Source organism: Mesoplodon densirostris, chromosome 9, assembly GCF_025265405.1.
Source record: "Mesoplodon densirostris isolate mMesDen1 chromosome 9, mMesDen1 primary haplotype, whole genome shotgun sequence".
NCBI classification, from domain to species: domain Eukaryota; kingdom Metazoa; phylum Chordata; class Mammalia; order Artiodactyla; family Ziphiidae; genus Mesoplodon; species Mesoplodon densirostris.
Genome location: NC_082669.1, coordinates 89,747,143 through 89,759,612, shown reverse-complemented (window position 1 = coordinate 89,759,612; position 12,470 = coordinate 89,747,143). Strand labels below are relative to the sequence as shown.

At 40.8% G+C, this 12,470-nt stretch overlaps 1 protein-coding gene across 1 annotated transcript in view; it reads right to left on the bottom strand.

The window, feature by feature from the left end:
• SND1 (staphylococcal nuclease and tudor domain containing 1) overlaps positions 1-12,470 on the bottom strand; it is a 424,779-nt gene that overhangs the window by 211,499 nt on the left and 200,810 nt on the right. The window contains exon 12 of the mRNA XM_060108309.1: positions 12,067-12,167. Within this exon, the coding sequence (XP_059964292.1) occupies positions 12,067-12,167 (101 nt within the window). The remainder of the gene's footprint in view (positions 1-12,066; positions 12,168-12,470) is intronic.

Below are 12,470 nucleotides of genomic sequence, written 5' to 3'. Positions count from 1 at the left end.
TGCCGATGCAGGGGACACGGGTTCGTGCCCCGGTCCGGGAAGATCCCACATGCCGCGGAGCGGCTGGGCCCGTGAGCCATGGCCGCTGAGCCTGCGCGTCCGGAGCCTGTGCTCCGCAGGGGGAGAGGCCACAACAGTGAGAGGCCCGCGTAACAAAAAAAAAAAAAAAAAAAGATGGGGCAGAGAATAGCAGCATTTCCTAAAACACTTAAGTCAGTAGCCCTCTGCCTTTTAAACACCTAATATATACAGGTAGGAAGTAAATAGGTAGCTAAATATGTATACACAACAAGTATAGCCAGGGAGGCTGCTTGCTAGCACACCTCTTGGTTTGAAAGATACTATTCAATAAATTGCTTTTACTAAGGAATAAATATTGTCCCTACTCAACGGTCAGCGTGTGTTAAACTCCTTGAAACATTAAACATTACTCATGAATATCTAACTTCTTTTACGGGAGTACTTATCAGTCATTACTGTCTTAGGTGAACAGAGTATACCTTCGATGCTTAGAGGAAAAATGATGTGATTCGGTGGCAAGTGAAAAAATGAGAAAAGAGAAATCCAAAACCAAAGTGTCTGCCATGGAACAGTAAGAACAGACTAGTACAACAACATCTAACCATAATCCCATGGGGTGATTTGTTGTTTAACCTTTGAGCAGGTACTACATACTAAGCATTTTCTACACCTTATTCAAGCTCATCTGTGAGGCAGCAATGTTATCAGTAGATGGGCTTGGTGGGGGGGGACTGTGAAGAATAAGAGGGTGGAATATGAAAACGTTCAAGAAGAATCATTTTGTGCAAACAAAAAAAAGTTGAGTGAAAAGAAATGGCCAGCAATGTAGGAGAGGAGACAAAGGACAAAAGAGACCCCTAGGTCTGAAATTAGGCCAATGACCAATTTAGAGGCCAGGCTTAGGACTCATTTAACTACTTGACTATTATGGCTTAGTCACTGTGCTAGACATTTTAAATGCACTGGCACATTTAATCCTCACAAGAGCCCTCGGAGTGTAGTATTATCGTATCGAACTCACATAAGAAAAAAAACTAAGGCCCAAGATTGCACAGCTATCAAGGCGTAGAGCCGAGGTTGAATCTCAAGTGTGCTTACCTCCAAAGCCTACTTGAAGAAAATATCCACAGAACCTTCAGATCCAACAATAACTAGCCTTCATCTCAACACTATGACAAACGGTCAAAGTTTTCCTGTTCCTAAATTAAATTCTTAAAAAATAACCAGCACTCAAAAGGCATACCCTTCAAACAACGGTTACGTTAGCATGATTACATAATGGCTGATTCCCCCTATTTTCTAAACTTTTGAAAATGTTACTACAATTTTTATCACTTTAAAATATCACTCAGGGGCTTCCCTGGTGGCGCAGTGGTTGAGAGTCCGCCTGCCGATGCAGGGGACATGGGTTCGTGCCCCGGTCCGGGAGGATCCCACATGCCGCAGAGCGGCTAGGCCCGTGAGCCATGGCCGCTGAGCCTGCGCGTCCGGAGCCTGTGCTCCGCAACGGGAGAGGCCACAACAGTGAGAGGCCCGCGTGCCAAAAAATAAAAATAAAATAAAAAATAAAATAAAATATCACTCAGTATGAACTGGAGCAAATCCCTGTGAAGCGGCATCACCACTGGGAGATAGAAAAATCCATAAAACTCCATTCCTACTTCCCTTACCACTGTGTACTGTGCTGGCCACAGGAACTGTAAAGAGAAAGGGGCTGAGATATGGCATTAAAAGACACAATTTGTGCTTACTGGTAATCATGTCAAATGTCCCCTCTCCTTATCACATCAATTGTACTCTCCAAAGGAAGAAATAAAGAATGCTTGAGGGAGGTCAGAATGGCAGACTGAAAACTTATGTCCACATGACATTCTTTACAAGGTCCCACTGAAATGACAGAAAAGACAGATATGCACAAGAATAAAGCCCTAAGAGCGCTGGAAAATAAGAAAGTGTGTTAACAGCATATCAGAAAGTTTGCACAAATCCTGAAAGACAGAAAATAGATCGGATCAGATGGGTGGCAAATCAGGGGCGCCTCAAGGGCCTTTATTGACACATACAAAGCACATGGTGAGTAGGCTTTGGGAACATCATCTGAGCAATTAATCAGGAACAGCATTCAGAAGAGCAGGGCCGGCCAGCCAGCCTCTTCCCCATCCATCTCTATAATGTCCACAGAGCTGCTAGGAGCAGAGTTTTGACCCCTGGCAAAAGAAAAAGGCCCTAACCAGCAAGCACAGGCATTTCTTCCAGCACGTACTTGTTTGTGTGATCTCAAGCAGTTCACATCCCACAAAACCACCAAAACCCCAAAACAAACAGGGTTATACGCAGTCATCTTAAACCCTATGGAACTTTCTAGCTTAAGCACCAGCAAAAACGACCCTAATAAAAATGGTGCACAATGAAAAATCTCTAGGGTTCAAGTAGCCTTGAACTCTGGGGCTCTGATTCTTTCTCTTCCATCTAGAGAAGGGACTACAGGGCTTTGTTTTCAATAGAGACCATTAAAAAAATTTTTTTAATTGAAGTATAGTTGATTTACAATGTTGTGCCATCAACAGAGACCATTTTAATCAAAACAGTCTGATGCATAGTGTAGCCTTCTTCATTAATCCACTGTTTTAATTCTGGAAAAAGTGTCTTCACAGCTTTTGTGACCTCACTGACAGGTTGCTACCGGGCTTAACATAGCAAAAAGCATAAAGGTTCTTGAAGTCACTAATGTAGTCCTGACTTACATGAAAGGAAATTCCTACTATAGACTCCTCAACTGTACACTTAGATTTTTCTTATTTAAGTCTTTATACCTTGCTAAAGTTCTCCCTTTAAATTGTTAAGAAAGTTTATCCCTTACTGTTTTCAATACTTCAATGTATTTGGGAACATCACTTATAAACCAATACGACTTCTACTTTATATCAATGTGTTTCCCCAAATTACCGATGTCACACGTGATAATTCACTTCAAAAAAAAACCCACGTGTTATAATAGAACAGAAGGCAGGTGATTTTGGTAGATGGATTTTGTGGCCTGAAAGTTAAGCAGAGGCACAGTGTTTAGAGAGAGTAGGCCAAACACATCACAGACCCTCCCCATCCCTGGTCCCCACTCATAGGCCATCCCAGGGAAATGCACTAAGGCTCTCTACCAGGTGATGAAAGCCCCCCATGCCTTGACAGTTTTAGTGGGGTCTGAAATTTGCCTGCTTCCTCTATGTTCCAGGTCCACTTTCAGGCACCATGTCAGTAAGGCTGTGTCTGATACTTCCTGCTCCCTTATGACTTTTTTATGACAGATGTCTTGGAGAAGCAGACACAGAAAACTGCAGAGGAACAACCATGCCAACTCCAACCTGGTCCTTTCTTCATAAATATAGGTCAAGCTTCACAAAATGCTTGAGGATTTATGAAAGAAAAAGAACAAAGTAAAGAGCATTTAGTCATGGGGGAAAGCTGGAAGAAGTGCTTAATTTTTAAATAAGATTCTCAGAGATAGAGAAAATATTATACTCATAGACTAAGAAGAGGATGCTATTAAAATAGAGCACTTAAAGAACAGAAAATTTAAATATGAGTGCTGAGATTAAAAAGTAAAATGGGTTTAATTAACATACTAGTATGTAAATTTCATGGGGGCACAAATCATTTCTATTTTAGAACTGCCATATATTCCTGGTGCCTAACCCAGTGCTTAGTACACACCAGGCACTCTCTAAAGACTGGGTATATGAAATAACAAGTAAGTACATGAATGAGTGAGATGAATGAATCAGAGACGGTATGAATGTAAATGAGTCAATATACATGGCTGGCTGGCTAAGCAAGTGGGAAAACAATGAAGACATCTCCTTGAATATAGGACAAAAATGAAGAGGTGGTCTTAAAAATTCGGAAGAAAAGTTAGATATATGAAGATACAATATTACAAAAGAAAAAGAAAATAATTCAAGAAGTAACAACAAAAAAATCTCTTTAGTGTTCAGTGTTGAAAAGACAATTGAGTATGAAGCAAAAAGGACATCGAAATATTTTGATAAAATTTCAGAAAACCAACAATTAATGGTAAATTGTAAAAACTCTTCCAGAGCCAGAAAAAAATGTTACATTTAAAGAAACAGAAATTGGATTTCTCATAAATGTTGTTGAAGTAATAGAACGCAGTGTCTTCAAAGTTTTCAGGAAAATAATTTTGAAGCCAGAATTTTATAATGACACTAATAATCAAGAACATAAGCAAAAAAATTTAGACATTTTCAGAAATTCAGAAACTTTACCACCCAATACATGAGAAAAATCAAGGTTCTTCAACAAGTGAGAGGAAAACCCACAAAAAGAATAACTTGAGACGTAGTGGCAACTGTGTATGAAGAAGTGTAAAAAGGAAGAAGGGATATAGACACACACAGACAATTAATTCAACAGTTCTCTGGACATTTAATGGCATGGATTTCTTCTACTGTAGGTCTAATCACACTATCATGTTTTTTGGTCCAACAGTAACACTTACACAATTATAACTGCTAGGGGATGGGGGATAGGCTTAAATATTTAGGAACATCTTGCAAGCAAAGGTTAGAAGACAGGGGCTTCCCTGGTGGCGCAGCGGTTGGGAGTCTGCCTGCTAATGCAGGGGACACGGGTTCGAGCCGTGGTCTGGGAGGATCCCGCATGTTGCGGAGCGACTAGGCCCGTGAGCCACAACTACTGAGCCTGCGCGTCTGGAGCCTGTGCTCCGCAGCAAGAGAGGCCGCGATAGTGAGAGGCCCGCATACCACGATGAGGAGTGTCCCCCGCTTGCCACAACTAGAGAGGGCCCTCGCACAGAAACGAAGACCCAACACAGCAAAAATAAATAAATTAATTAATAAACTCCTACCCCCAACATCTTCTTTAAAAAAAAAAATTTTTTAAAAAGGTTAGAAGACAATGACATTGACAGAGGAGAAACTGAATAAATGCTATAAATCTTGATAAAAGCAAAAAAAACTTTTTTAAAAGAATAAGAAAAAAGTGTAAGCATTCTAATTTCCTAATCTTTCAGAGTGGGCAGTACATAGACACAATATAAAGTTAATCAGAAACAGTAACTGAACATTATAAAGTTTACCATTGGTGAAACAAAAATAATGTAAGAAAACTAGGGGCTAAAGGGTAGAAATAATAGTGCAAACACTAAAAAATGAAGATACTGTTTAAAGCTAAAAATTTTTTAAATTAGTAGTATTAATTTATACGGTTATAAGGATAACCATCCAAAAAAGTAAGACGCAGTCTCTGTTAGAAGTTAGCATCGGGTCCTCTGCCCGGTGAGGCAGGAGTAAGGTAAGCAGGTCTTTAGGTCCCTAAGAGAACATGGAGCAGGATGGGAACCGCGGTGAACTGTCAGGACTCACAAAGCTTCACCAACACTGAACGACCCAAGAATGGTAATGTGAAGAGGAAAAGGACAAATGGCTTCAGTGGGTAGTCGCTTGAGCATTTCATTTTGTCTACTGACAGGTTAAGTTACTGACTCATCTAAAAATAAAGATGTAAGAGGGATTATCTCTTATTTTTATTTTAACTTGTTTGAGTGGTAGATTCTCTAAAAGTCCCAGGCAAAATCTGAATAGAAAAGAGCCTTTTAAGGTACGGTTTATATAAAGTCACTTGTGTTTCTTAAAGCCAAAATCTCCATAAGCAAGGTTCTGGGGGCAGCAAAGCCAGTGAATACCTTTAAGGACTCTTGACATCTCAGCGACCAGAGTCGAGAAAGTTCCTGAGAATGAAGTGCAGCCGGGAGAGCCTCGGCACAGGGAAAGGCTTAAGACTTTGTTCACGGCTATATTCTCAGTGCCTGGCGCACGGCAGGTGCTCAACAAATATGTGTTGAAGAAACAAACAGATAAACCTATTGTTCTTAGCAGATAAATATAGAAGGAGCAACTGGTCTCCTGTCTGGGCCCAGTCCCTCACTAAGTTACTTTGAGGGCCCACAGGTATCAGAATAGATAGCATTTCTACTTTTTCCGAACAGGGCCTTTAACTTAAGATGATTTTGAACACACTTATCCATATCTCTAAACATTCCAGAATGTTCCTCCCTTAGGATGAGTTCCCCTTATTTGGAGAAAAGCCTCACTTTCTCCCAGGCTCTCCCTGGTATACTTTGTGAAGTTGATAAGGGGGCCTTCCTGAAGATCAGCTCAGTATAGACTGTCACCCAGTACTTGACATTCTACTCAATTGATACTGAGAAAAAAAAAAAAAATAGAGAAAAGTGAAAGAAAGAACACACATTGCTCAGCAAAGGATTCTGCTGATTTGTAAGAGCCAAGTCCTCCATTATGAAAAGCTTAATTGAACTTCCATATATAGTGATGAGGGTAATACAATAATTTGAAAGCATCAGGGCTTTACAAAGAAAAAAAAGGCTCAGCCGCATGAGATTCCCACATATAGACAGCCACAAGATGTTCAAGATCTAACTGAAACTAAGCAGTGTTCCCACCTGAACCCTTTGCCACAACCAAGTTCCTTCTTATGGTGCTGTATGGGGCCATTCTCTTAAAATGGTCACTGTGCTAAAGCTAGCAGGAGATAGGTGCAGTTATTTAACCATTCTTTCCGAAGTATTCTAAGCTAAATGCCACAGATGCTTCCAATGTCTTTGGGATGGTGGATAGGCATAAATAATTCTACTACTCAACACAGCAGCCTGTGAGGTTGAGAAAACAACCTACGATGCTCTTTTTAGAGGTGAAGGTTGGTTAGGTGTTTATGATTTAGGTGTTTGGGGGTGAGGGGAGAGGAGGAATGTTTCTTCTGATGTCTTCTTTTCCCTTAAAAGCAGGAAAAGGTTGGAGGGGGAAACCCACTAAAGTAGATGAAGTGTAAACAATAAATCTGTGCAGAAAAGGGGTGGCTACAACCCAGATTTTGCCTCCTGGCCGAGCCACTGACATTAATACTATGTCAGGTACTGAAAGAGCAGAACACTAGGACAGAAAATGGGGTTTCAGGAGGTCACGTTCTTCCTATGTTTAGCTTGGAAGTCAGACATTAGTGTGTCTTAAGATTTGATCTGACAGCAAAAGGCTTACAGCTACAGAACTCAAGCCAGAAAAGCTAGGGACGGTATGGCACTGCTTCCTCCTATGGCTGAGAAAAACTGAATTAGGATTAGAGAAGAATTCTTCTCGAAGAAGGAGAATACCTTAACCTCATGCTCAGTCACTAACAGAAGAGCTGAGGAAGTACGCCTGCAAACTAGAACCAATGAAAATGAAAAAAGGAAAAGAAGTCTGATTCTAGGACTTCCTTGGCGGTCCAGTGGTTAAGACTTTGCCTTCCAATGCAGGGGGTGCGGGTTCGATCCCTGGTCCGGGAGCTAAGATCCCACATGCCTCGCGGCCAAAACACCAGAAAGACATAAAACAGAAGCAATATTGTAACAAGTTCAATAAAGACTTTAAAAATGGCCTGCATGAGAAAAAAGAAAAAAGTCTGATTCCTTGTAAGTGTAATAGTCTGATTTATATAAAAATAATAAAGACAAACTATCTATGAAGAAGCCAGAGAGCCGCAAAGGAAGTTCATAAAGATGGCATTGCTCCTGCTAGATGATAACCATTACAACAAAGAGTAACTAAGATGTTCCAAGCCCAAGAGATCTGCCACAACGTCTCTGGTAGTAAGGACCCCACACAGGCATCAAGGTGGACAGCAGTGGCTTTGGCGGGGAGCAGAGATAAAAACAATGTTTCAAAAATCACCGTGACAAAACCCCAATCACCTCTCAAAAAACTGACCTTGTGCAGAAATGAGGCATTTCCCAACTGTTCCTACTGCACAGTTTCATCTCTGTATCTCTGTGCCATCTTTCACTTTTCCAAAATGGGCCATGTCTATTGTCTCCAATTATTGTGAAATACTTCACATAATGAGAAGGGGGCAAAACCTTAAATGACACTATCTATTGGAGATGTGACAATTTTCCAGGGATGGGGGACGGGGTGGTGGTAATTATGAGCGTACACGTGTGAGGCTTGACCCCAAGTCATATTTTTAGGTGGCCCTTTATAAATGTGAACAAATTTTTTTAAACACTTTTCTTTGAAAATGTGATATGCAGAAAGACATGGGCAATCAGTTAATAGGTAACATGGGTTTGCCAAACTGCAGCTCAAAAGTAACTGGGGGGCTTCCCTGGTGGCGCAGTGGTTGAGAGTCTGCCTGCCGATGCAGGGGACGCGGGTTCGTGCCCCGGTCCAGGAAGATCCCACATGCCGCGGAGCGGCTGGGCCCGTGAGCCATGGCTGCTGAGCCTGCGCGTCCGGAGCCTGTGCTCCGCAATGGGAGAGGCCACAACAGTGAGAGGCCTGCGTACCGCCAAAAAAAAAAAAAAAAAGAGAGAATTGGGAAGTCCAGCACAAGTAAAGGTCACCCCACAAAACCTGCTCCCCAGGAAGGCTCTGGCAATAACGGTAGAATGAGATTTTAATCACTGAAGCTAATTACATAGAAGACTAAATCACAAGAAGAGTTATGTAAGTGTCTTAAATACGATAAAAAGTAATTAACAGGAAGTGCCATCTTGATAGCTTCCTGTCACAATCCAGGCCTAAAAGGATCAGCTAATTCCCAACCTGGGAGCCAGAGAATGAGAAACAACTCAAAGTTTGATCTTTTTATTTTTTATTTAAACTGTTTTGATTAACAGGTAACAACTCTTGCCAACTCCATAGTGAAGTTAATCAAGAAAAAAATTTTAATATATTAGAGGAATGATGAACCTCGTTTTCGTTGAGTCCCCAGAGGGCAAGAGAGGGGGAGTTGAAGACGGTTCCACCAGAGAGGCCTCCCAAAGACCATGTGACTCCACGCCAACCCATACAGCAAGAGAAAACAACAGGAGGATGAGACGGAACCCTATGGAGGATAGGGATAATTCACACACTTTGGCATGTGAAATACACTGAAAAATCTGCTTTGAAATAATCCTGAAAGAGGCCATCTCATCTGTCTCTTCCTTCTCTTTCCCCTGGAATGAGCAGTTTGAGAAAAGCTATTCGAGAATCGATCTCTTGAATAACAGGAAAGCCTCTAGACGCTATGAAGGCCAGTACGTAGGTGTAGGAGCCGACAGGTAATGACAGACATAGTTTAGATTGGGTCATTTAGACATAGTTTAGATAAGATCGTTAATTCTGCAGCATCTCTACAAGCTGAACAAAGCCTAAGGCCTCTCACGAGAGAGGCAATGAATTACTAGAGAAGCTCTCCTAGCAACCTTTCCTTAACTGGCCCGCATGTTCTACGATCTCCCCAAAACCCAGAGGCTGATACCAGTTAGTGACTGAGGACCACTCTAACACACCTGTGCACTTCTATCCCAATCTGTTTCTGTCCCCAGATTTATACTGGTCATTTTTATTATGTACTTCACTTTTATATCAATTGAAATATGAGTACCAAAAGAAAGTATCTTTATGAAAAATTGTTTTAAAAGGTTTAATAAGAGGAATGGCTTTTAAATGGCTGCAAAATGTGCAAAAATCAGAGCAGGAAAACTGTAACAGATGAGGGGGATGTAAATCACAAAGATCTAGGATTCCATAATTAGTGTTTTTAAGTCATCATTCCATAGAGAAAGTTATGCAACTCACAGTGGGTCCTTGATGCCCACTTATCAAAGATTTGGAGATATAAGTACCTTTTTGTGTTTAAAATGTAATTAAAACATTTGGGATAAAAAAATTAACCCCCCTGCTCTAGCCAATATTTCTAAATAACCATTAAAAGCAGATAGAAGGATTTCGGTATAATTATAAATATAAGCTGAGTATTTTGGACATTATTATTAAGACCTCAACTCTCCTACAGTATTATTTGGAATGATTTAAGTAGAGAAAATTCAAGAAAAAATGAAAACAAAATCAAGGCCACAGGAAAACAAAGAGAAGCCACGAGGAAGACTCGAACATCAGAAGCACGCTACCAAGAAGACTTTCTAGAGATGCCCTATCTTTGGCACTGACCTTCCAATAACCAAATAAACAAGGAAAACTATCAGATACAAGTTTTTTTTTGATATTTATCAGATTAAAATAAACCTGTAGCTCAGAAGAAACAGCCGTCCCAGGTAATGAAACATCTAAGTACTCCCAGTTTGATTTCATAAAGGGACACTGTGCAATACAGTAAACAATCACTCATAAATTTATTGAACTCCTACCAACTGCTGAATACTGAGACTACAGCAGGGAATAAACAAGACAAAAATCCCTATCTTCAGGGAGCTTACTATCTGGTGAGGTTTGGTCTCAAAAATATTAGTACATCCCCACATTTCTCCCAGTTACCGCCCAGCAGTTTACTCATAAAGTCTAGTTTAGTAGAAACAAATCTATGAGGAAACTCAATGCACCCGGGGTACCCTGCCAAGCCGGTCTAATCCGAGGTAAATACCTTGGTAAATAATGCAAGAGTAATACTTACAATCTAATTACAAGAACTGGTAGATAGAAAGGTCAATGATAACGCCCCATAGAACATTTCCAGAATATCTAATTTTAAGCAGTGTAAATTTATTTTGAAAAATACCTCAATGGTAACCAAAAAAAAAAAAAAAAAAAAAAAAGAATCCGCTCTAATGGGTCATTAGAAAAACACGAATAGAAACCATCTGCCAAAAATAAAAAGATGTGCATTTTGACAGCAGTGGTGTTGTTTTAACCAGTAAGTAGATAGAAGGAGCAGTTATCAGAGAGGACTCCTTGTTTGTGGCAGCGAAAATCTGAATCTAGGGGAAAACTAACTTTCCAGCTTTCCACAGGAGGAAAGCATGCATCAAGCTCCTAAGAATTGGTGACAAATTGGTAATAATCGTTGTTGCAAGTTATATAGATAGAAGAATGAGCAAAATATTTCTTAGTTTCCCCCATTCCAAAAATATTATCTAATTTCTCAAGAACCTGCTTCTAAAAATAACCTGATGCCTGTGATGCTATGAAGGTAATGACATCAAAAGCCTATATTCAGTCCCTCTCGGCAAAAGTGAAGTCTCCGATGGCTGCGTGAACATCAACAACATTAATACCTATAGGAGGGGCAACAGTAGCTAAAAATACCTGTTTCCAAAAGTGACAACGCGAATGAGGGCGGGGCGGGGGCGGGGCGACGGATGGGAGAAGCTCCTGTTTGGCAGGAGAGCTTCTGGAAAGTAAGTTAGCTACCAGATCCTCTTTCTTTCAGAGGCATGCTATAGCTTAGAGAGGGGTGTTTCTCCCAATGGCCTTCACTGTGCTTTCAACAAAACAATCCCTGTTTTGATGAGTAGCCTATCCTTTTCTTCCCCTCCACCATGCCCTCTTTTAAAAGAAAAGAAACATACCAGTTTGGTAACAAACACCATTTAAGATTGTGAAATAGAGAAGGAGACAATTAGCATGTTGGTGTATTTTACGCAGGGTAAGAATTGCTCCTGGGGACTGACTGACTGTTTTAATATTTATTGTGGAAGCACGGCCCAGCAGGCTTCCTACTGCCCCCATCGGATAGCTCCTTGGAAGGCTGTTCCTCAACGGAGCTCCCAAAAGGCTTTGGAATGTAACCAGGGTAAGGCCAGCAGAGTAGAAGAGGGAGACCCTGTCATCTACTGATTACATGCATCTATACAAAGAAAAGGTCCAATTAACCTCTCTTCTTTTTCTGGCCTACAATTAAACTAATATGCAGAGAATCTTTCTAATTTTGCACAGTACCTAAGGGCCCGATTGACACTCAGTAAACGGCATTATTAGTAGTAATAATGAGTGTTACATAGTGCCAAGCACACAGAGCCCAGTAAGTCTTAAATAATGACAATAATGAAAGTATACGATTAACTCATGAGCGATTATGCAGTACTTTGCAAACAAAGTGCTACACAGGCACATAACAATTATAAGCCACTGAGTTAAGAGTAACAGAAAGCAAATCAAGACAAAAGGGAGGAGAGACTTGAATGAGGAGAGAACTCTCAGCTATGGCAGAGTTGCTACCAGCCAGAACACTCACATTCCTCCAATGGTGACAGTGGCACAGGTACGCTCTGAAAAGGCAGGCACCGTCTCTGTGGCTGGGCTGGCCGGTCTAATGTAGTCCACAGTCACGTTGACCTGAAAATAAAGAATCAAGGTAGACCACTGTAAAGTAATTACACTCCAATAAAGATGTTAAAAAAAAAAAGCATCAAGGTAGTTAAGACTGAGAATTTGCAACACAGCTCACTAGCAGCCCCCTGTGTCAGCACAACTGTAAAAGCTGACCTCACTCACAGTATGACTTTGTGGGTCTAAGATTTTAAAAAACAACTGAAAGAGAGCTGAACCACACATGGGGAGAAAATATCTGCAAAAAGCCATCTCTAATAGAGGTCTGTAATCCAAAATATAAGAAGAACTCTTAAATCCCAACCATAA